Source organism: Equus asinus, chromosome 13, assembly GCF_041296235.1.
Source record: "Equus asinus isolate D_3611 breed Donkey chromosome 13, EquAss-T2T_v2, whole genome shotgun sequence".
NCBI classification, from domain to species: Eukaryota; Metazoa; Chordata; class Mammalia; order Perissodactyla; family Equidae; genus Equus; species Equus asinus.
Genome location: NC_091802.1, coordinates 27,410,753 through 27,433,935, shown reverse-complemented (window position 1 = coordinate 27,433,935; position 23,183 = coordinate 27,410,753). Strand labels below are relative to the sequence as shown.

Below are 23,183 nucleotides of genomic sequence, written 5' to 3'. Positions count from 1 at the left end.
CCAGGACCCCTTATGTTCCCAGCATGCCTCACTCTGGCATGTGACTTTTTACCCTGCAGGTTTCCAGGCAGGAGGGTCTGGCTTTAGCCACCCTATGCGGGGCCATCTACTCAGCCTACAGAGCCTAATGTGATTCAGGTCTCCCTTCTCCCAACATGCCCAATTGATTGGGTGGAGAGAACTGAAGATTACATCTCTTCTCTCTCATGTGCCAGGTTCGATGGGTGCACGTGAAGGGGGCAGGTGCCCCAGGAGCTGCCCCAGCTCCAGCTGGATGGGTGGATGGGAAGTTCTGCTTGTTTGTGAATGCAAGTCTTCCGCAGCTGTTACATTAAACTTCACCCCAAACCACACCTGGCTCAGTGGTTTCCTTCAATCGTCCCAGGCCTCCCCTAGGGCTCAGGGAAGGGGGATACGGCTAGCATTAGTCTCCTTCCTACTCAACACTCATTTTTGCTCCCCCTGCTCCTGTCTCCTTCCTTCCATTCACTTTAGGTCCAGAATTGGGAGGAGGGTAGGGAACAAAATCAGGAACTTGTCATCCAAGGTTCCAGCCAGGATTCATGAGAGACCCACCTTCACCTGATCACGCTTCCACCTTCTGAATTTGAAGAAAGAGGCAGTTACAAGGTGCCTGTCCCAAAGAGAAGGCCAGAGTCTTCAGCAGGCTTTTGTCCCACAGTAGCCCACCAGCACATGCCAAGGACTTGACTGGCCCTGACTGCCACAGCCAGGGAGAGTCCAGGCCTGTGGCGCCCCCAGAACTCACTGGCTCTGGTAACAGGCAAGAAGGTTGGAGAATGGATTTAAATCAGGCCCCACCCAAATTCCAGAGCAAACATTCTCCTTCTACCCCCTCACTGACTCCCCCCTCAGCTGCACGTGTCGGGGCACGCGGTGGTGGGAGCAGGGACACATGGTCAGGCCCACAGGACTCTGCTCAGTGCTTGGAAAGGACCCTGACCCCAGCAACTCAGGGATGGACACCAATCGCAGCGTGATTTATTGGACAAGACGTGCACTTTTTGACAGGGCCTCAGTAACCACAGTTTCCTTCACTGAACAGCACAGAACCAGGGTAAAGGGCTTACAGACAAGAAAGACAAATCCTTCCCAGGAGCCAAAGGGGAAAGAGAAGAGGAAGGGGGGCTTCTCCTTCCCTCCTCCTTCCCTCATGCTCTGGGCCTCAGTTCACTCCATGCTGGAGGGAGGCTGGCCAAGGGAAGCTGGGCCATGTGCCCCACAGCCAGGAGTGGGCTGGGGCTGTCCACTCAGGGTCAAAATGCCCAGCCAGGCCATCCACACTCTCCTCACCCAGGACCCCTGTGGGTGTGGTTAGAAAATACAAAAGCGGATCCAATGCAGGACATAATGTGCAAACGGAGGAGGGGACGGAGCTTCTGCAGAGTCTCTCTCAGCCACAGCCCTGCTGATGGGGGGCAGAGTTCAGAGTGCGCCGAGGTGCTTTGGAGAAGGGTCTCTTCTCAATCCAGGGAGGGTGGGTGGCTGTTGTCACTAAGCTTGGGGAAGACGGTGGTGAAAGAGGAGCAGAGACTGAAGTGGAGGACCAGAGGGGGGCTTCTCCCTCTCCCTCCAGCAGGTGAGTGGGCCAGCCAATCAGAAGCAGGTTGCTGGTACCTATGGGAAGCCGGTAGGGAAGAGGCTGAGGGGCTGACTCTCATTGGTGGGCAGCGGAGATCTGTAGCCATCAAAATTTCTTGGGATGCTGCCGCTGGTGGAACCTGAGCTGTTACTCAGAGTCTCGATGCTTCCCTCTCGCTGTAGTTCTGTAAGACAGAGGAGATGGCCAGGCCTGGTCAGAGTGCGTTCTGGGGAGTAGGGGCACACCCTGGGCCAAGCTGCCTTCCTTGAGGCACCAATCTGGGTCCATTTACATCCTTCTGCAGGGGGATCCCCACGTGCTCCCCAGATGGGCCAGGTGGCAGCTCGGGTCACAGGGAGGCTCAGCCAAAGGGAGACGCTCCCTTTGCTGGCAGGCTCCAGTTGTTCCCTCATTGTGGGAACACCTTAAGGCCCGAAGTATGGCCACCCTGATGATTTGTCTGGATCACACTATCATACGTGGGGCACATGCCCACATCTGCACACATTCTCGTGCTCAGTCAGCATGCTCCCCCAACTCCACAAGTGGCTGCTGTCCTGGATTTACAGGTCAGGCAGGAGGGGAGGAGCCAGGACACAGGGAGGGCCTCAGCTTCCCTGCCTGAACTGTCCCTACCTCTCCTCCCCTGCCTCACCTGCCCTGCAGCTTCGACCCTGGCTTAGCCACTCACTTGCTCACTCACTCTCACCCACACAATCCACCTGCTGGCCAGGCCCCGGTTCATCTTTGGCACCTCCTGGAAAGTGTCCTGTTTCTCTGCAGGAGGGAATGCCTGGTTTGAGTGGGGCCTATTCCAAAGGAGAGGAGGTCCCTGCTTGCCTAGAGTGCCTCCTTTCTCCCTTCCTCTTAGCCTCCAAGTCTCCTAGAGGCCCCCCAGAACGTACATGCTCAGAGTCAACCTGGGAAGCAGGCAGGGAGGCTCCCACTCCCTCCTTCACCCCTTCCCTGGCCCCGGCACAGCCATGCTGCCATCTTGGATACAGCACCTGGCCCCATCTCATGCATCTGTAGGCATCTTACTTAATTGCCCACCATCTCTTGACCCAAGACAGTCACTAGGGTAGGTGGGTTGGGAATAGACTTCCTTGCATGCTGAATGCAGGGACGAAGGAATTACTTCTTAGTTTTTGAAATGGCCAGTTACTATCCCCTTTCAGTCCCTCATAGTGGGCTCTGAGATGTGGGCACACAAATCCCAGGGCAGACTTTAGGAGTCTGCCCCAAGCCAAGATGTGGTGACCTGCAACCTCTCCTTCTCCAAGTCCTCCTGCCTGGAACTCAGGGGGTCTTGCCTGTCCGCCTCAGGAGCTCAGGACCTCACAGCAGTCATTTGAAACAACAAGGTGTGCTCGAATGTTACACTTCTCTGGTCTGGCTTGAGACCTTTATCTCCAGCCTGCACTGGCTCCCAGGCTCCCTGCCACCATACACATGCAGCATAGCTGGCTTTGGTTAGGGAATGGATCATGGCCTTTAATCCCGGGCTGGCCATCACCAGCCAGCCAGGGACTAACCACTGACCCTCACTCCCTGTAGGTCACCCCCAAAGCACTGAGGCTGCCCAGTAGCAGCAGCCACAGAATGGATTGGGGGAGTCTGTGCTGTGTGTGGATTGGGAGAAGGCACCTGGGCCCAGGCATGAGGGGCCCTCAGGCTGCACCAGCTATGTCTGGGGACTGAGCCCAGGCTGAAAGGACACTGGAATCTCTCAGCAGCGAGGAGACAGTGGAAGGAGAGGGCTGTGAACACAAGCTGCCGGCCTGACGATGGCCCCTGATCTCCAAGACACATGGGCTGCCCTGTCGGGTCTGACCCTGGGATAAGTCAAGAGTTATCTAAATATGGACAGAAAACAAGGTTGTGGCATGGGCTCTCTTCTTCCTGCTCATTCTTCAGTCTCAGCCTAATTTGAGAGTACAGGCCGTTGCGCCAAGAGTGGGAGAGGATGGGAAAGCAAAGAATAGACCCTGCGATTTCTATACAGAAGCTCCAGACTCCAAGAAAGCTCCTTCAATTCCCTTCTTTCCTCACAAGCCAGCCAAGGAGGTTGTGGGAAATCTCTGAGGTCCCACTGGCTTCCAGAGAGGCCCTTGCCCTCATGCATGGCCGTCCTGGCACTAGGGGGCGCTGACAGCAGGGCCAGGAGGGCAGGAAAGAGGAGCATTGGCAGGAGCAAGAAAAGCAGGGGCTTCCTTAAGATCTGGACACCAGGCCCAAGGAAGAGAGCCCCAGATGAAGGAGCAGGAAAGGCCACTAGTTTAGGGAAGGCTGGCTCCTTTCCAGAGCTGGGGGACAGGCCCGACCTTCTTGATGCAAAGTGCAAACACATCCTTAGTGCCAAGGAAGCTGAGGAGACCGGAGCCTGGGACCAAGCGTGGCAGCCCCACTGCCCCTCAGCACAGGCCCACAGCAACCCCCTCATCAGCCCCAGCGACCCCACCCCATGAGTCTGAGTGGATGCACCTCATCCCATCATGCGACAATGCAGGGACAATTGCTAAAGGGAAGATGAGTTTGCTGCTCTTGGGGGCCAGGTATAGCCTGAGCTGCCCCACTCCTACTTTTTCTTCACCAGTTAGGCCCGAGGTAAGATGGGAATGGCAGGCTTCTCCCTTGCCCCCGTAGCCCAGGATGACTAGGCCCTGCTGAGTTTATCTCCCCTACACCTCCCCCAGCCTCTTCCTCTCCATTTCCACTGCCACTGCCTGGTTAGGCCTGCCCTTCCTGCCTGGATAATTTTAAGAGCTTCCTACAGGTCTCCTGACCTCCAGACCCCTCTCTCCGATCCATGCCCCTACCAAAGCCAGAGTGGTCTGTCTACAGCACAAACCTCATCTTGCTTTTCCTCTGCTTAAAAACCGTCACTGACTCCTAATGGTCCTCAGGATAAGGTCTAAACGCCTCAATACTATGAAGTGGCCTTCAGTGACCTGCCCCTCTGACCCCATCTCACTAATGTCACCTGATATTGAACCAAAGTAATGAACTTGTGCAGTCTTTGGATCTCTCCAGGCTGCTTCAGGCCTCTGGGCTGGGCTCATGCAATTCCCTCTGAATGAAAAGCCCTTCCCAGGCTCTCTCAGCCCCCGGAATGCCTGCTCATCTTCCAAAGCTTAGCACGAGTGTCCACTCCTCCGTGAGCCCATCCTGCCACCCTGGTCAGGCCCTGCTGTGCCCTGTACTGATTCCCGCCCCCGGCCCTCTAACACTGTGTACTGTCTGCTCACACGTGTGTCCCCATCCATCCATCCCCTCCATCCCGGTGGAGAGTCCCTCAGGGGCCAGCGTTGTGCCTTATCTCTGTATCCCTAGTGCCAAGCACAGAGTCTGGAAAACAGCGGGTGCTCAAAAGCTATTCCCTGAATGAATGAATGAGTGAAGGAATGAATGATGTGGTAAGGGGAGATGGGGCTTCTTCCTCAGCATGGACTACTAGTAAAAGAACCAGGGGCCTAGCTGGTCCTGGACACTTTTCTACATGCCTTCTGTCAAAGCCCTTCTCTCCTCTCCTCACTGAGACAGAACCATGAGCGTGTATAGAAATGGAAGTGGAGGAGGGGTGCACACACATTCCCCCCTTCGAGTCACCCCAGCCGCCCAGCCCTAGGAGCAAGCGGCAAATGGAAATGGGTGGCCTTACCTTCCTCCATCCCGAACACACGCTTTGTTACTGTTGGGTTGCTCACGGACGCTGGGCTGTTGGCATTGTTTTTTTTTTCCTTTTTTTTTCCCTTTTGAAAAGAAAAGCATTGAGGAATCTTTTTGGAAAAGATATGGACAATGATTGAGAAGTACACTGATCTCCGCAAGCAGGTGGAGAGGGCATAGGAGGTGTGGAGGCGTCACACTGGGGGGCGGGGCAAGCTTGCAGCAAAATTCTGCAGCCAAGGACAGTGACATGCGTGTGTAGGGGGGTGGGGACCAATCAGTCTTGGGGGTTCTAGAGATGGAACTGTTGTGACAGAGCCGAGACCCTCTTCAGCGTGGGGGTGGGGGGGAGAGGGGCCGCACACAGAGCATGGCGAGCAGCTACGGGAAGGGGGGAGAAGGGGCCTCTGGCCCATGCAGTGCCGGATGGCGCCCCATGCAGGTGGGTTGCTGGGAGAGGGCGCGGAGACACAGACAGGCTGTAGAGTTTTCAGGGACGCCTCCAGATGTTTTGATTCAGTGGCCCAGCTTCTGGCTGTCCGCCTCCTCCCCCACACCCAAGACCCCCAGGTCTGGGCAGTCTCCTGTAGCTGAGGGGGACTTGTGGGGAACGTCCACCAGCAACCTGCCAGGGCTGCAGGAGAGCGAGCCGGGGGCTCTGTGGTGGGGACTAAGAAAGCCTCCCTAGCAGCGCCCCGTAGGATAAGTATATAGATTCTGGCCGGTGGGGAAAAGCTAGCACTAGCAGAGGCTGTTCTCCAGGCCTCAAAGCAAGATGGGGAATGAGGAGGAGCTCCCACATCAGTGGCTGGACTCAGACAAGATAATCTCATTGTGACCTCACATTCTCCAGTGACTCTGGCAGCCTGGGAGGTGGATGCTGGTCTCCCCATCTTGCAAATCGCAAAATCAAGAAAGAGTAGGAAGCCACTGGCCCTGGGTATGTAGTCCCCCTGAGACAGAACTGGTGCTGGTGCAGGCCCCAGGATGGAGATGTCGACAACTCCAGCATCAAGACCAGCTCCCAAAACCCACCACTGGCTGTGTCCACCCATTCCTGCTGGCTCTTGTTGGAAAATGGGCCTGGTACCCACAGATGCCCCTCTATGCCAGGTACCGGGATGGGCAAGCCACAGGGACTTGGAATGAGCAAGAACTGAAAGGGAGGAGCCCCAGTTCTCATGAAATAAGTGCAGGAAAGAGAAAGCTCAATCCTCCTGTTGCCCCCACTCTATATGGAGGCTTACAAAATTCAAAGGTGTCAGAGGGGGCAGCAAGGTGGCTGACCTTGTTAGGGAGAAGCAACTCTGGTTACCTGGGCATGTACACCAAGGGAGACCCAGCTCCCAGGGAGGAGGTAGGAGCATGGCTGCCCACAGATAGATAACACCCCACTCCTGGGCTGGGCCTTGCAGAATGAGGGAGCTTCTCTGTGGTAGTTCACTCCTCCACCACCCCTGCCCCCTCATCCCACAGCGGGATACTATGGCTCCTTTGCAAAGGTGGAGCAGCAGAGATTGGCTCCTGGGAGCTGTGGGTGGGTGCTGATGAGCAGTTCAGGGCTCCACCTGGGGGAGAGGCCGAGGATGGAGGCAGACCAGGACTCTCTCACACAGCGCCAGAGATGGCATTGGGGGCAGGGCATGAGGATGCCCCTCTCTGTGGCCTTTCCTTCTGGAGTGCTGGTTCCCAAGGCTGCTTCACCTTCAAGGTTCTCCCCGGGGCTGTCCTCTCCCCTGGGTACAGACCCTTCTTTCCCTTGAGGCCACCCTATGCCTGGTAAGGCAGAGACTTCTGAGGACAGACTGGGCAGAGGCCTCTTTCCATATATCAGTCACTTTACTAAGTGCCATGGTCTCGGTTCCCCCATTCCTTGGGGAGGGGCTGAAATGCTGATGACACAGGGGCTAAGGAGCCTTGGAGAGAGCTGGGGAAGCCCAGGTGGGCAAGGGACCTCAGCAGAGGGTCAGGAGTGAAGTCCTACTTTGGGCTTGACCTTCTCCAGGCCTCTTCTAGGCTGGATGGCAGTGGGGGCAGATGGCCAATTAGAGACACTGAGGGACGCCCATAAGGCTTCTCGGGGGAGGGGGGGCACTGGGGAGATCCCAAGTCTCAGGATTCAGAGGAGGGCCGTTTCTGGGACGTAGCAGGGTCGATGAGGGCAGTGATATGTGTGTGTGTGTTTGGAAAGAGGATGCCTGGGACCCCTGGTTCAGCCTCCAGGAAGCCCTGGCACTTCCCCCACCACAAATCTACGCCCGGCCCTGCTGGTGCTCAGAGGCTCCAGCCAGCCCTGCTCCATACACTTAGAGCCTCATGATGCTGCTCATTAAAGGATTAACAGAGCACTTTTATTGGGCCCTGGCTGCAGCTGCACACCCCAGTCCCAAGCTAACCACTCAAGCAGCCTAGTGGGAGCAGGATTAGACCTCAGGGCCAGTCTTACCCTGCACCCACAGCCTGCTCACTTCTGGTAGTGAGAAGGGAGAATGCTCCCCCCAACCCCACCTGCAGCCTCCAGGACCTGACACAGGGGAGGCAAGGGGTCTGCCCAGGTTGTGGGGGCAGTTCAGGGAAGCGGTTAAGAACCCAGGCCCCCTGCCACCTGGGAGACTTTGGGCAAGTTATTCAACAGCTCTGTGCCTCAGTTTCCTGCCATAAGGATAACAATGTCTGTTTCACAGCGTGGTTGTTAGAAATAAAGTAAGTAATGCATGTAGAGTGCATCACAGAGTGCTTAAAGCTTCCAGTCATCAAATGTGAGTTACTATTATTGGTGCAATTGTATTAGTGATTCTGACTATCTGTGGGACCTCAGGGTCCTTCTCCATCTTCCCTCCCCAGCAGGTGTCTCTGCCATCCAGGCCCCCACCAGCTCGTCCTCCACTGGAGCTTGGGAAGGATTCTTTTTTTTAATCAAGAAATGGCCCACGGAGGAAGATGGCAGATATGTGTTTACAGCTTTTCATTTCCCTCTTTGCCTCTTTGTAAATACCCTCTTCCAAGCTGGAAAATAAATTTCCAACCCTGTTGACATGCATCGATTTTTCCCTCTTGCATCTACCTCCCAGTTCCCCCCCCCCCCATCAGCAGGGCCTGTGGTTAAGCCCCTGGCCTGCGATGGGCTCAGTGGTACCCCAGGGGAGTAGGTGGCTCCAGAGCACAGAACACACAGCCAAACTGCCCTATTTTGCCCAGTGCATGGCTCAGGGGAGATCTGTAAACAGAAACAGCTCTAATCCCTTTCTGCCGTGACAGTTCTTGGCTGGAGAATGAGGTCGGTGGAGCAGGAAGTCATCTGACTGGGAGGTTAGGGTTTCAGCATCTTACCTGGACGGGATATATGGAGAGGAGACCAGGGGACCACAGGACTGCTGCAAGTTTAGCAAATGGATCCAAATGGGGTCTGCCCTGAGCAATCAACTTTATGAGCAAGGGGCATGCCAACAGGGCCTGGGACCAACAGGGCAAACTGAGAGAGAAGGGCTAAGGAGACGGGGGCTTGACTGCATCCTGCGGGGCTCAGCAGGATTGGCAGTTTCCTGCTGGAAATCAGAGAGACGGCCCAGAAGCCCACTAGGAGGTGGACACAGCTATGGGCTGCTTGTCTTACACCAGTCCTGGGCATGGAAACTACTGCTCTCTCCTGCAGAGTATGGCTGAGGGAAGCAGAGGTCTGTTCAGGGAGACAGAGATGGAGTTGGCTGAGAATGCTTCTAGAAACCCAGAGCCCTGTCAAAGGCCACACTCCGGGTGGGAGCCAGCCTCTACCCCAGGGCACTTTCCAGGAGGTTAAAAGGGCAGCAGTTAAAGGAGGCAGCCTGTAGGGAGGCCCTGCTAGTCTCCACACTCAGACACGCCCACCTTCCAGGCTGGGCTGCTCCCCTACACCTTCCCTCTTCCTGCCCCTCTCCGAGCTCCACCCTTCAGTGGTGGCTCTTCTCACCCTCAGGCCCCTCCCTGAGGCTGCAGAGCTGGGTTGCAGAGATGCTAACAGACCAGGCATCCTCTTTGTCCAGCACAGAGGTCTATGGAGGATGGGGGCAGGGGGAGACTGAGAAGGGACCACCTTTTCCCTCTAGCAGGGATTTTTGTTCCCTTCCCAGGCATGCTTGTGGAAGGAAGGAGGGCAGCTTCTCGAAGCTGAGGGGCTGAGGATGAAAAGGCTCCTCTGCGGTCAGATAATAGGAATCCGGGTTGGGCCGATGGAATTCAGGAGTAGATGAGCAGCAGGGCTAACTCTGGCCTGGTTATCTCTGGGCTTAACACCTATGTCTGAGCACAGAGCCCTGGCCCACTGACGCCACACAACTGCTAGTGATCTTACCCCACACATGCAGCCTGGCATTCCTGAGAGCTCCAGCCGTCGGCCTGAGGCCCGCAGCCCCTGGGTAGGCATGTGCCTTCTTTCCTGGCTGGAGTCTCTTTCAACTCACAGGGCTCCCACAAATGTGCTTTGATCCTCCTAGCCCAGCTCTTGTTCCCGACCCCCACAGGTACTGAGACCCAGAATGTCACAGAATGAGACCAAGATCACATGGCCTACCCTGCCCTCCATTCCCCAGTTCCAAACATTGAGGATAAAGATCTGGTGCTCCTGGCTCAGGATACCATGAACTGCTTCCCTTGGCACTGGGGCCGTGCATGTGCCTAATAACCTCAGGGTTTGCAGGGGAGACCTAAGACCCAGGGAAGACCTCAGATCTTCCTCCAGACAGGGGCGTGATAACAGGAGATGAGTAGGCCAGAATGTTAGGGAAGGGAGAATAAAAGTAGAAAAGAGGTGGGGAGGGAGGGAGGCCTGAGGAATGAGGAGGACTCAGGACGGAGGGTCAGCATTCAAAAGGCCTCTCTTACCACATCCTCCACCCCCTCTCCCTGGAGCCGGCTGTGTGTGTGTGTGTGTGTCTGTGTGTGTGTGTTGGGGGGAAGCAGTGCATTTGAGTTCCAGGTGGAGCAGCTCACAGCCCAGCCCCAGATTCCTTCATAGCCTTTGAACAGCTGATGAGCAATGATGGGAGGTGGGGTCTTAGCCAGAAGGTGTGCTGGCTGGGGGCTGGAGCCTTTCCCCAAGTCCCTCCTGTAACGACCGTGACACGGCACTAATCCCAGGCAGAGAAAGACTGGAACCAGAAATGCTGCCACACCCTACTCCCAGGAAGCCCACATTACCCAAGCCCTCCCAAGTCTTGGCTTCAAAGGAGAAGATCACAGGATCCCCCTCCCAGACCACCTCGACCAGCCCCCCATGTGCAGTGACCCTGTCAGTGCCACTCTATTAGTATAACTTTAAATCCTGACCAAGGCAGAGCATGTCCTGCCACAACACATTACGCATGGGGACAGCAAAGGCTGAGCTGACCTGGCTCACGTTTCCCTGGTTTTGAGGTATTTGATAAATCTGGCTGAAGCTATGCTTAAGATCAGCCCGACGTAGGAGCAGGCCTGAGCTGAAACTCCCTTGGCAAGAAGGAGGGCTCCTGGAGTAGGAGGCTGAGCTTCCTCCAGCCCCAGTTCTGCCCCAGACATGCCGAATGACCTGGACAAGTCACTTCACTTCTCATCTGCTTCATCATCTGTCAGGCAGGAGGGGAGGGGCTGCTCAGGCAACCTCACTGCAGGTGCGAGGCTCGAAAGAAAAAACGACGTGATGGGGCTTTAAGCAGCAGAACACACACCGAAGACGTGTGAGAGACCACTATTATTGCAGTGGGGTCCTGGTTAGAAAATCAGCGTTGCCATCGCTGGTGTTTCAGCAGGCTGAGGCCCCTGGAGAAGTGCTCCTCACCCAGGGGGCCTGAAATGCCCTCCTAGCTCCAGGTCCTCGGCACGACACTGAGGGCAGAGCCCCGGCAGATGCCATGTGAGGTCGACTCAGGGTCAGGCAGCACAGCGACATGTCTTTGGTGGTAGAGAATGCCCAGCCAGGTGCTGCAACGTGACTTCTTTGTGGGTGCATCTGCATGTGGGGTGGCTGCGGGTGCTCACGAGGGCCCCACAAACATGCCCACTAGGCATGGCTATGAGGAGGAGGCAGGGCTTGGAAATTCTCCCGCAGAGCCAGGTGTCTGGCAGCTGGCCTGGACCTGCCTATCTCCTAAAGTCCAGCCTCAAAACTCAGAAGACCCCACCAAGCGCCCAGGCGGGGTCTTCCCGAGCTGCCCTCCAGGGCCCCAAGACAGCACCGGGGCCTGCAGACACAGGAGAGACGCTGCTCCTTGAACGCTGCTGGCCTGACGGGCTAGAACCACATCTGGTTCTTATTCAAATGTCCAAACGTAATTAAATTCTCTATGATGCAGCGGAAGAGTTTGGTAAGATGTGGCTTTCCCCCTTTTCCATCAAGGTTAAGAAATCACAGCCTCTCCTTCCACTGGCGGACCCACTCTCCCCAGTCACTGATCTGTGCTATTCTGCCAAGGCCAAAGCCCAGGCTCTGCTCTGTTTCCTAGAGCTGATGGGGCTGGGGCCAGAGTGGGAGCTGTGGGGTCCCCCTCCCCCACTGTCCCACTTACCCACCTGAGAGGATTAACAGCTGAGGCCAAAGCAGCAGGCTCGAGACTGAGCAAGTTGGTGCACTGAGGGCTAGGGGTGGGGAGGGGAGCAGCCCTGAGGACAGAGCTGCCGCTCCCAGGCTCACCTCAGTGACACACCACTGTCCTCCTTCCACTGCCTAGATGTGAGGCGTCTTGTAATAGTCTGCCAAGGGATCTTTCCTTGTAGTTCCTCACAATAGGAAGCACTTCAGAGTTAGGATTCTAGAGTCTCTGGCCTGGCCCTACAGCCCCTCTGTGGGAAATGGAGCTTTCCAGAGTCAGGCCAGGGTGAGGCAATCCCTGCTGCACCTCTTACCTCTCACCTCGCACCCTCAGGACTGCTGCAAGGAGCACCCTGCCCCCCCGCCCTCCCTCATGCACGAAGGAGGGAGGCGTGAGAAACACTGGAGGAACGGAGAAGGCCAAGAGCAGCATATGAGCCCTCTCAAGGAATGCCCAGGACCCCCAAGTCTCACAGGCTTTGCTCACAGCCTTTTTGGCCTGTCAAGGCTCTGAACAGGTTAACGGGCAGCAGGGTCCAAGGTGCGGTCCTCAGAGAGGGAGGGGGCCCTGCTCAACAGAAAGGAGGCCCACAGACTCAAGGCCTCTGTGCCTCTCCTGGGCCTCCCGTTCAGGGCTACCCCAAATTCAAGCAGAACATCCCCTAGACGAGCTACTGCCCCTCCCAACTGAGTATCTTCCATTTACGGCTTCCTTTTACTTAGGGATTTATGACTTTCATGGTAATAGGTTCCATTCTACTTCCTCTATGCGTATTTTTCTAATCTTTGTGCTACAGGCTTTACAAGTTTCTTAATAAGTCAGAGTATTTTTTCTTTTGAAACAAATTGTCCTGCAAGTTAATGACTTACAGTGGGTGCGGATACTACCCAGAGAAAAATGGGGGCTGGGGAGAATCTTCTAGATTAAATAGAGCTATGTGGAGGTTCCTTCCAGACTCTTGGCCAGCTACTGTGCTAGAATCCCCCATGCTGCTCACCAACATCCCTACTGGAGAACTAGGACCACTTTCAGGTGCATATGGTGCTTCCATGCCAAAGAACGCTCACCCTGGGGACAGGCGCACACACACACACAAGTTGGTATGAACCAATCAACCCCAACATTGCTGACCCAGCTCTAAATAGGAATAATTTTGCATGTTTGTTTCCAAATGGTAAACATTAGTTTTGTAATGGGTTTAATTTAATTTCTTGGTGGCATTAGTGCCAAGGCCATGTGTCTGATGCCTTTAGATCAGTGAAGAAGGTTTTAAGGAAACTAACACAGTTCTTGGTCCAGTTGTCCTAAGCCAAGCCTAGCAAAGAGAATGGCAGTGGGGCCAAGGTCTCTGTTGCCCCCGTTAGGGTCCCAGCCTGTGCTCTTGCACCCACACTCCGTGGCTGGGAAAGAAGCACAAGTCTCAATTAATCGCCGCGGTGCCGCCTGTCCAGATGAAAAAACTGGGCGGATGCCGGGTTTGCCTTTGTGCTCTGTTCACAGACTGGCTGCTGGTGCCGGGGCTCTATTCATTATTCAATTCAGCCAGCTCAGACGAGCCTTTCCATTTGCTCCTCCAGGAGGAATAACAAATCTAGAAATGCAATTCCACTTTGGTGTATTAAGATATTGATTTGCCTGTCGAGTGGAAGTGCATTTGTTCTGTCAGCCCTCCTGAGGGTAGGAAGGGGTTAACCAAATGTTTATCACAAGGCTGGCTTCAGAGTTGAAAGTAATGTGATCAGTAATGAATTTTGTGTTACATTAGGTTGTATAAATGGACAGACAAGCGCAGACAACAAGTGGCCAGGAGTCGGGGCTAATCTAATGATGTAAAAATAGAGACAGCACCAATTATACTAGGGGCCAGCTCCAGGCTCCTGCAGGGACTGCAAATGAATAGGTACAAATCAAATTACTCACTAATAGACGCACTACAAGAGGGGCAGTCAATGGTAAATGCATTAGAGCCTAGTGACCTCTCTGCTCTGCACAGCAGAATCCGAAAATTTGACTTCCATCTTAAAAGTGGGGGGCAGGGAGGGAGGTTCTCAAAGAAACTCTTGTTGGGTGAAGAACAGCAACTACTCCCTGTCCCAAACCAGTCCGTTGCCAGAAGGTACCGCCTGCCTAAGATGACCTCTTGCCGTCACTCCAATGCCTACTGAAGCCTGAGCACCAGACAGAAGGGGGAAACCTCCTGAGGGACAAAAAGAGCAGTGGGACAAAGCCTTGCAGGAAGGCCAAGACAGGACGTTACATACCAACACACTTCACAGCCACGTGTCTCTCAGGGGTGATGGTGTTTACTGCTACGTCAAGGGCTGTGTCTGTATTGAAAATAAAATATTTCTTTAAAGAGGATCACAAGATGGACCTTTAAGAGAGCAGCAAGAACTGAGATCAAAGGTCGTAGATATCAAAATCTGGTTTGACCACTGAGAGCTTTGCAGGGGGTGTTCATGGTCTGCTCCAAGGCACAGCACATCTAGACTTTTACATATTTCTCACTAGCCTAAACTGGTATCATCCTTTCCTCTTTTCCTCCTCCCCAGTCCTGCCTACTAAAGTGCCTACATTCCTGCCTGCCATGCGGGCTTGGGAGCAGAGAAGGATGTGGAGGTAAAGGCAGCATCTTGGGTAGCCCCTCAGGTTTTCTTTCTCCTCTTGGGTTCTATGGATGTAGAAACAGGCCTGGAGTTCAAAGCTTCTTGGCAGTGTGGCTGGGCTGTTTAGAGAAGGATCATGGAGCCGTGCTCAAATGCATGAACTGGATGCTCATATTCAGCTCTCAGTGGCTTGGAGATGAATAAAGTATGAAACCAAAGAATCTCCAAGGCTTCCAAGGACCCAGCCCATGCTCAGATGGAGGTGGGACCCTGGTCGACTTAGCCCCCAACCCCCCAACCCACCCCAAAGGCCAGCACCAGTCACGCACATCGAAGTGGAGATGGCACACAGTTCCTGGCCAACTGGAGCCTGGAGATGATGGGAACATGCCAGTAAAATGAGCACGGGGGGCACAGAATGGAAAAAGTCATCCTAAACAAATGAAGCAACTGGATGTTGATTCTCCCCAAACTCAATTAAGCACGCAGAGGGGTGGAATTGCAAGCAATCGAGCTACACTAAATAAAACATATGTGGGGGGAAAATCGGGGGAGGTCTGTGAAGCCTGGTGCTGGGGGATTCTGCCAGCAAATTAAAAAATGTCTTATGCAGTGGGCCTGCAGGTCCCTGAGGGCAGGGGTGGGGTGCAAAGAGAAAGGGGCAGGAAGAAATCACCAAATGTCAGTTTAGATAGCTGATTCTGGTATGAGTACTTGGAAATGCCCCCTTCTGTTAAATTCAATCAGATCGGCATGGTTAGGCCTTCTTGGTACAGTGAGGCTGGGGATTCCTAAAGGGTCAGAGGGTCATTTCCAACTTTCCTTTTCTGTGTGTATGTGTGTCTTTTCTCTGTTACCAGACATCAAACCTAGGGAGTGGTCCACTTAGACCATCTTCTGAGGAGGCAGAGGGGCAGGGGCAGAAAGAAAAGATAGGTATTTAACCATCCATGACTGTGTTCAACTTTGTTCAGATCTCACACCTCACAGAAAGGTCAACGGTTAAAGGTGAATTTTCTGGCAGAAGAGGAAGAACAGAGAGAAATCCTCCCTTTTGTTAACCATTTACCTATGTTAGTATGTCCAGAGGAGGGCCTTTTCGGGGCGGGGGGGCGGTGAGCAGTTGCCCTTCCCCACCCTTGTGTCCAAGCCAGTACGTTTTCCATAGGAATTCCTGCTTCTATGTTGGGGCAACACCTGGAAAGGGGACTCTGAAGGTTCACCAGTGAGGTCACCCTGGCACCTCCTCCTTGTTGATAGGAATCAGTGTGCTTTGGTTCAAGAATTCAAAGCAGACTTTGGGCAATTGAGCAAAGTGCAGAGGAACTTCTCAGCCCTAAACTTCCATTACAACTCTGCCTCTGCCTTGGGCTTCCAGCAGCCTTAAGAGAGATGGGGTGGGGGAGAGAATGGGGGAGGGGAAGGGGAGGAGGAGAGAAAGAGTGGGGAGGGGGAAGGGGAGGGAGAGGAAGAATAAGGGAGGGAAGGAGGGAGAGAGAGAGAAACTATCTCCCTAGAATCAGATTTGAGAACTGGCCAGAAACTAACAAGTGTGTCTTTTAAACACAATAATTTTTCCCATTGCTCTGGCTGGCTTTCATTTACCTCTCAGGAGCCACAAAAACCCATCCAGTCATTCAACAAACATTAACTGGGGCTCAGTTTGGCTCTCGTCCCAGTGCTAGATGCTGGGCAGGGAGAAGGGGTGGTTAGAGGTAACGAAGATGAATCAGACTCAGTCCAAGGAACTGGAGTTGGGTTAAGACACGCAGTATGGGCAGTATGGCTGAGGGAGGAGCTGAAGGGACCACCAGAGCTGAGCCTTCCCCCAGTGGCATGTAGAAGGGAAGTGGCTATTGCTGGTTAATGGCAAAGGCAACATATGCTACTTGTCCAGGGCCCAGGGTCCAGTGAGTAGATGGGGCAGAAGTTCAGAGAGAGAGAAAGGATGTTTGGCTACAGGAAGAGATAACTTCACAGAGAAGGCAAGGTTTGAGCTTGGTCTAAAAAGGTGACTGGGCAGACACGGAGGGCAGCGGGCACTTTAACAGAGCCAGGTGAGTAGGGCAGGGCATGTGCTGGGGATGATGGGGTCATTTTGACAGGTGAGTATATTTGCACGAAGGTGGTGGCGGTGGTGAAAAATGAGTACGGGGCTATTGTGGAAGGGGAAGCGGGAGATCACCTTGGAAGGGAAGGTGAGGAAGGCCTGTAAGAGACTTGAAATATCAAAGCAAGGAGCTCGGGCTGTAATGCGTGGGCCCTGGACACTTCGTGAGAGGAAAATATGACGACAGAGCGGGCCCTGAAAGGGGGAGCCCTCTCCGCCTCCCCCTCTTGTTGTGAATAAAGGGAGTAACTGAAATACTCTTCTGACCAGGTGAGACTGACAGGATCTTAGGAACTGGAAACTCTTCCTAGATATCTCATTTTAATCCCACATCTTTTAGTTATGATCTTCTTTAAAATCTTTCCTTTTTTCTCCTTTGTAAACTGGAGAGAGGAATATCCATCTGGAGGTGCTATGATGGTTAGAGGACTTTTCTGTGGCTTGCACAGAGTCTGAAGCAGAGATGCCGATGGTAGGCAGTGGCCATTATTATTGTTGAGAAGAGTCAATGAGACGACACAGTGCTCAGCACAGCAGTACAGTGGCCAAGACACAATAGGTGCAGTAGGCAAACGTTTACTGCATTTCTCGTCCCCTCTCCCATGGTGTTAAAGAAGAAATTGAACCGAGAATGGGAAAGGAACCTGCCCAAGGCATAGGCTTCCCCCATTTCTTGATGAGGACTCCCAAATACCGCCAAAAAGAAAAAATAAACATTCTTCCCAGTGGCAGTAGCTAGGTGCTGGGAGAACTAAAGGGACTCTCAGATTTGACCTTTCCTACCAGTGGAAAGTAGCTAGGAACAGGCAATCTGACACTGAGCTGAGACTCAAATAGCAACATCAACAATGCTACCCCTGCTGCAGCCACCAACTGCCCCCCGGTCTCACCAGCAGCAGCTGCTCCCTTCCATCCTGAGCAGGGGTGCTTTTGGCCTGCCGATGGCACTGGACTCTGTGTCTGGGTGCTCCTGTGCCTTTGGGGGCTTACTGTCTTCTCCCCACCCTCAGCAATTATGGCATCTGTTACTGGAGAGTTAGAAGTTTAGTCTTTACATCCTGTAAAGGCCATGGCCTGTGGGAAGGGGACCAATCTGGACTTCTGCTTGGTGCTACTCAGTTAGGTGGGCCCCGCTGGGCAGCTGGGGTAGAAGCTAGAGAGGAACTGACCCACAGTTCAGCACTGTTGCCTCTTCTCAGGCTTGAATCTCTTTGAAAGTAGGAACTATGTCTTACTTCTTCTCCTCCACAGTGCCCAGCCTAGTGCAGAGACACCAGATGTCTCTATAGAGAGCCCGCCTGCCTGCTGCAACCATGGAGAGAATGCACAGGCCCACTGAGGAAGTCATTGAGAGAAGGCACTGGAAGCATTTTGTAAAGGCATGGTAGAAGGTGGAAAATTCTAGGGCCCGGCTAGGTAAAGCAGAGGAAAGGACCTAAGTGACTGGCTAAGTTGCTTGAATGACAGTGTTTGCCTGAGAGTAGGAATGGCTAAAAGATAAGAGAATTAATTTACTGCCCTGATGCCTGCAATTATTGTCACCAGATGATGTGGCACCTTGAGATGGGAGGGGGCTGATATGGCCCCTAATGGAAATGCAGCCTTAGTAAGAAAATGTTCCCAGCCCTCAGCAGTGGGGCAAGCAGGAGTCCCAAGCCCCACTGGAAGAGTTAATCCTAGAGGTGGGTTAGAGGATCCAAGACAGTCGGTGATTTGTTTTAGGGTACACATCTGGTCAGTTCCAGTAACAATAGCTAACATTTATTGAGAGCTTAATTTCTACAGTCCTGAAATGAAAGATGTTATTAGCACACACATACAAAGATACTACTTTTAGTCCATCTTTTGCAAAACATCAGCAATCATTAGATATTTGTTAATTAACTTATTGAAACCCTCCTGTGACCACTTAAAAACTGTGTATACTGTTCAAAATGTGCTTTTCATGTTAAGAAGGCAAAAAGGCACAGCATTTTCAATAAGTAAAAGTAGTTTCTGATAGGGGCCACCCCTGTGGCCTAGTGGTTAAGTTTGGAGTGCTCTGCTTCACGGCCTGGGTTCAGTTCCCAGGCACAGATGTACACCACTTGTTGGCTGCCATGCTGTGGCAGTGACCCACATACAAAATAGAGGAAGACTGGCACGGATGTTAGCTCAGGGTGAAGCTTCCTCAGCAAAAAGAAAAAAGTAGTTTCTGACAGAAATCTTTGGAAGAGCTTTAGTTGAAAATAACCGCACAGGATTTTCTGCTGAGTAATTAATACACATACAGGAAAACTCAGAGGATTTAGCAGAACAAACTAGAACACTGGCTTCTAAACTGTAGATCACAGTTCACTGATGTCTTGTGAGATCAATTTAGTGGCTCATGTTCACATTTTAAAAAAAAGAAATAAAATAGAAAGTACTAGAATGCACTGCCTATAATATTGTTGTGTGAAAGTTTTGTATATTTGGGTAAGGAAGTAAACGGATTTCTGACAGAAGGTAAGAGGCGAAGATCGAGCCCACAGTGTGATCCCCAAGAGTAACTGCTTCTGGACTAGAACAGAGTCTGTTAAAGAGACGGTAGACAGAAAAAGATGAAGCCTCCTTCCTACCTTTAGTGCTATGACTGTAAAGGACAATGAAACAGTGTTCCCAGGACTGCAGGAAGCCACAGTCATGGGGAGGAGACAGTCCCTCTTGACCTTGAGAGCTGACCTAGTGAGCTCTCAGGAGTCAACAGCAGCAAAAGGAGGCTGCCCGCCACAGAGCTGTGTCAAGAACATTTTAAACAGCCGATCAACGCCTGTGAATCAGGCCTGGGGGCTTTCGCTATTAGATGTGGGAGAAGGCAAAAAAGAAAGACAAGATTTAGCTAAAGATGGAAAGAGTTAGTCTAAAGAGAAAATGCACTTAATATGTATCCAGGTGTTTATTAAAGTGGCTTTTTTTTTTGTATTAGGTTATAGCTTTACCTAGACACAAAACAACCGGAATAAGTAAATGCTTTGCTTCTTTTAAAAATTCTATTTTTCTAGAAAAGGCAATATTGAAAGGAATGTCTGCTAAGCAGGAATTAGACGAGTTATTTTGAGGGGGGTGACAGAGAGAGGAGGGGGCTGTGGGAGACAGCATTCCAGGCAGAAGGAGAAGTATGTGCAGAGGCCTGGCAGGCAGAGAGAGCACGTGTGCTCGGGGACCCTCCGGGGAGCTCGGCTTGGCTAGAGCTTGCACAGAGCAGCCGGAGAGGAGTCTGAAGAGAGGGCAGCGGCTGGTCATGAAGGGCTTTGTACACAGTGAGGTGGGGTGAACCCAGGAGAAGGACAGGGTTGAGGAGAGAGAAGAGTTCAGTTTCTGGACATGTGGAAATGTCAGTAGGTGATGGGATAAGTGGTTCTGGAGATCAAGAGAGAAAGCGAATGTGGAAATTATTTGGAAATAGTTCATGGATAGTAATTGAGGCCACAGAAGCCAGAGGAGATTGCCCTGTACTGACTGAGGGAGAAGCCAAAGGGCCAAGACAGGGCCTTGAGAAATACACTTAAGGCTGATAGAGAAGGAAAACCCGGAAAAGGGATTGAGAAGTAGCTAGAGGCAGAAGAAAAACCAGGAGAGTGTGGTGAAACAGGCGCCACAGGGGGAGCACTTCAAGATGGCAGGGTGTGGGTCACGGGGCCAGCGTTGAGGTAAATGCCCAGTGGCGACTTTGGAAGAGCAGTTGTTGTGGTTGGGCAGGCTGTGGGCAGCGACTGCTCCTCCTCTGCGACAGGAGGAGAGCAGAGGGTTGCTGCAGGGACATTTAGGGTCTAGGTGCATGAAGGCAAGAGATTTCCGGAATGACAGCCACCATTTTCTCTCTGAGCCAGAGAGACAAGATGATGGGTAAGAGATTTAAGGAGAATGGGGCAGTTTGAAATAGTATCCATGAAGAAAGAAGGCGACTGATTTCAAGATGATGGACTGAGCACATGCACCATACTAAATACAGAGCATACTAATTCATCCTAAATACACAGCAAAAATAGGGGGAAACACCTAAAATAAAATATAAACTCTTAGAGGACTGTAGATCTGTGGAATCTCTAAGAGAATGAAAACAGGCCAGAAAGCCACAGCAGCAAGCAGGGCCTGCTAACATTTAGGTGGAATGTAGAATTCATTCACTCAGTAGATAGTTACTGTGTGCCTACCATGTGGCAGACACCATTCTAGGCACTGGCTTCTGCGAAAAGATGAGTGCAAACTGAGAAGAGGAGGAGGGAGCCCCAGGAAAATACACCAGGACTGCCAGGGCTCACTGGAGAGTGGAGTCCATAAAGCTATAGAGGGACAAATCTGAACAATTGGCGATTTTTCTTCAGCAACCTAAGTGCAAGAGCAGAGTTGGACTGACGTCCACTTTGGAGTTTTGCTGAATGGGGACAATGGAGGGGTAACGGGGCAGGGGCGTGATGATTATTAGCAAGAAAGCAATTCAGCCAGTTGTTTTAGAGCTGGACTTGCAAATCACACATGTGATCTAACTGGACTCATGGGTCAGCAGCTCTCATGGAGGACAGAACTAACACCTGCCTCATGGGTTAACTGGGTTTTCAAACAGCTTCTCAAATGTGCATAGAGATCCTGTTCAAATGCAGATGCTGCCTCGGCAGGGCTGGGCACGGCCTGAGATCCTGCCTCTCTAATCAGCTCCCACGTATGGATGGTGCTGCTGGTTCGCAGACCACTCTTTGAATAGTAATGTTTTAAAAGGTTTTGCTTTACTTGGGAGGAGAGCTGATTTGCCCCATGGTACAGTTTACCAGTGGGGTGCTGGAGCTCTCTGACTGTTGCATTTTCAGGAATTCTGCTAGCCCACTGACATCATGTTGATAGCTTGAAATTGTCCATAATGGAGTTTTTATACTACAGAAATGTCCACATGCTACAAATGAGGGCTTCCCTTTGGAGAGCTGGTTGTTGAACCTTTTACCAGCACATCACTAGCTAAACCTGTATAATAGTGAGGCATGCCATATAATGGGCTCCAGGTTCAGGGGTCATGAGAGCGTGTTCCAGTCATATCTTGATAAAGAGGCCATCGGGCCCAGCTGCTATACTAAACCAAGGGCCTGCTGGAAGGCACTACAGGAACTGATCATCTCTGGTGCCTCAGAGTACCTCACAGAGGTAAACACTTGATGTCACCCTATCTGTATGTCCTATGAGCCACCTAGAGAAGCAGGGTTGTGGGAAGAGAGAGAGGGGACTGAGAGGCTGCTATGGGCAAAGGGTGACTTGCTGGAAACTCTCATCCACGTCACCCTGTGTTCCCCTGGCTATCTCTGGGCAGCAGGCTGACTCTGGCCTGGGTGTGCTCAGCTGCCCTTTCAAGGTCCTGGGCTGCATCATCAGGCTGATACTTTATCTGGAGTTGTAAAATGTGAAAAGTGATTCTCAACAATGGCAGAAGGACACCAGTTAACTTCCATAATGGCTGCTTTATTTATTGGCCTTTCAAATTGAGACAGTTTTTTTAAAAAACAAAATACACATTCAATATGGTCAAAGAAAACCAAATGAATCCCTTTTGGTGACAGTTTGGAGAGGAAAATGAAATCCCTCTGCTCAAAAAGGGTGTCTCCTATTTTGTGACCTGTAGGTCATGCGGTTTTAATTTCCTCTCTCATTTTTTTTTTTTTTTAATTTTATGAATCTGCTTAAGGCCACAAAGACTCCTGAATCCCTCAGCTGTCTGGCAGATGAATCTCTGCCAGTTCCGCTCAGGTGACTGTGCCAGGCTGGAGTTTCCCAACTCTGACTGAATCCACCTTCAGATCCGCTTGCTGGGTGACGCTGAGGTGCTCTGGAGGCTGCTGAGGAGAGCTGACCCAGAGCTGCTCCAGCCCCTGAAAGGCCGGCTCCTGGGGAGTGAGTCTGGTGACCCGAGGCCTGGGTCTATGCGAGCTGGGGCTGGCCAGGGGCCCCACAGATGCAGGACAAAAGCTGTGCCACAAGTGAGGTTCAGAAAGGGAAGGTTTCAGCCTGCTTCCAAGGAAAATGGGGCTAGAGCCCCAGTAAAAGCCAGAGCTGCTCCTCATCTCCAGACCCAGGTGGGAGAACAATGGCATGGTGACCTGCCAGCCATGAGTTGGAGGGCTCTATGATGGGGTGGAGTGGTGGTGTGCACATGTCTGTGCATGTGTGTGCACGGGGGAGTGGGACATGGCTTGTAGCTTCCAAAGTCTGCATCTCCTTTCTTTCCAGGGAGAAAGGGGTGTGGTAGGGGCTGGTCCTCAGGGATGACTGTCTTCTATGGCCTGATAAGACACTCATCTATTTCTAGCCAAACTCCTTTTCTCCCTCTCTTGCATCTATTCTGTCCATTTCCTAATTATTACACAAGCACTAAGGGCAGGCAGAAAGCTAGTGCTGTGGAGACAGACATGAGCACGATAAGTCTCTATCCTCTTAGTGTAGGAACAGAAGGACTGAATGGGCTGGGGAAGAAGAGAGGGAAAAACTTAACTGCCAAACCCAAATATCTAAAAGACCTGGAGGATCGGCAGGGAAGTGAGACTGTGTGATAATGTCAGGCATTTCAAGCCCTGCCAGAAATGCTTTGATGCTCCAAATCTTGCTGCCCCTGATTCCTGCCCCAGGGTTGTAAGTTTCCCCTCGCTAGGCCCCTC

General features: G+C 52.4%; 1 protein-coding gene across 15 annotated transcripts in view; it reads right to left on the bottom strand.

Annotated features, from left to right (window-relative positions):
- Window positions 1-973: 973 nt before the first annotated feature.
- The window catches only part of BCAS3 (BCAS3 microtubule associated cell migration factor), a 569,848-nt gene continuing 547,638 nt past the window's right edge, over window positions 974-23,183 (bottom strand). For 5 of the 15 annotated variants that reach the window (XR_011493725.1, XM_014856948.3, XM_070482852.1 and 2 more), the window contains 2 exons: window positions 14,073-14,138; window positions 974-1,787 (listed from right to left, as the gene is read on the bottom strand). Coding sequence is in view for 13 of the 15 variants with exons in the window: in XM_014856948.3 (XP_014712434.1) it covers window positions 1,639-1,787; window positions 14,073-14,138 (215 nt within the window). In the remaining 2 variants the exon portion in view is untranslated. Of the gene's footprint in view, window positions 1,788-5,264; window positions 5,356-14,072; window positions 14,139-23,183 lie in introns of all 15 variants that reach the window. The other 10 variants (XR_011493724.1, XM_070482856.1, XM_014856949.3 and 7 more) reach the window with 3 other exon arrangements.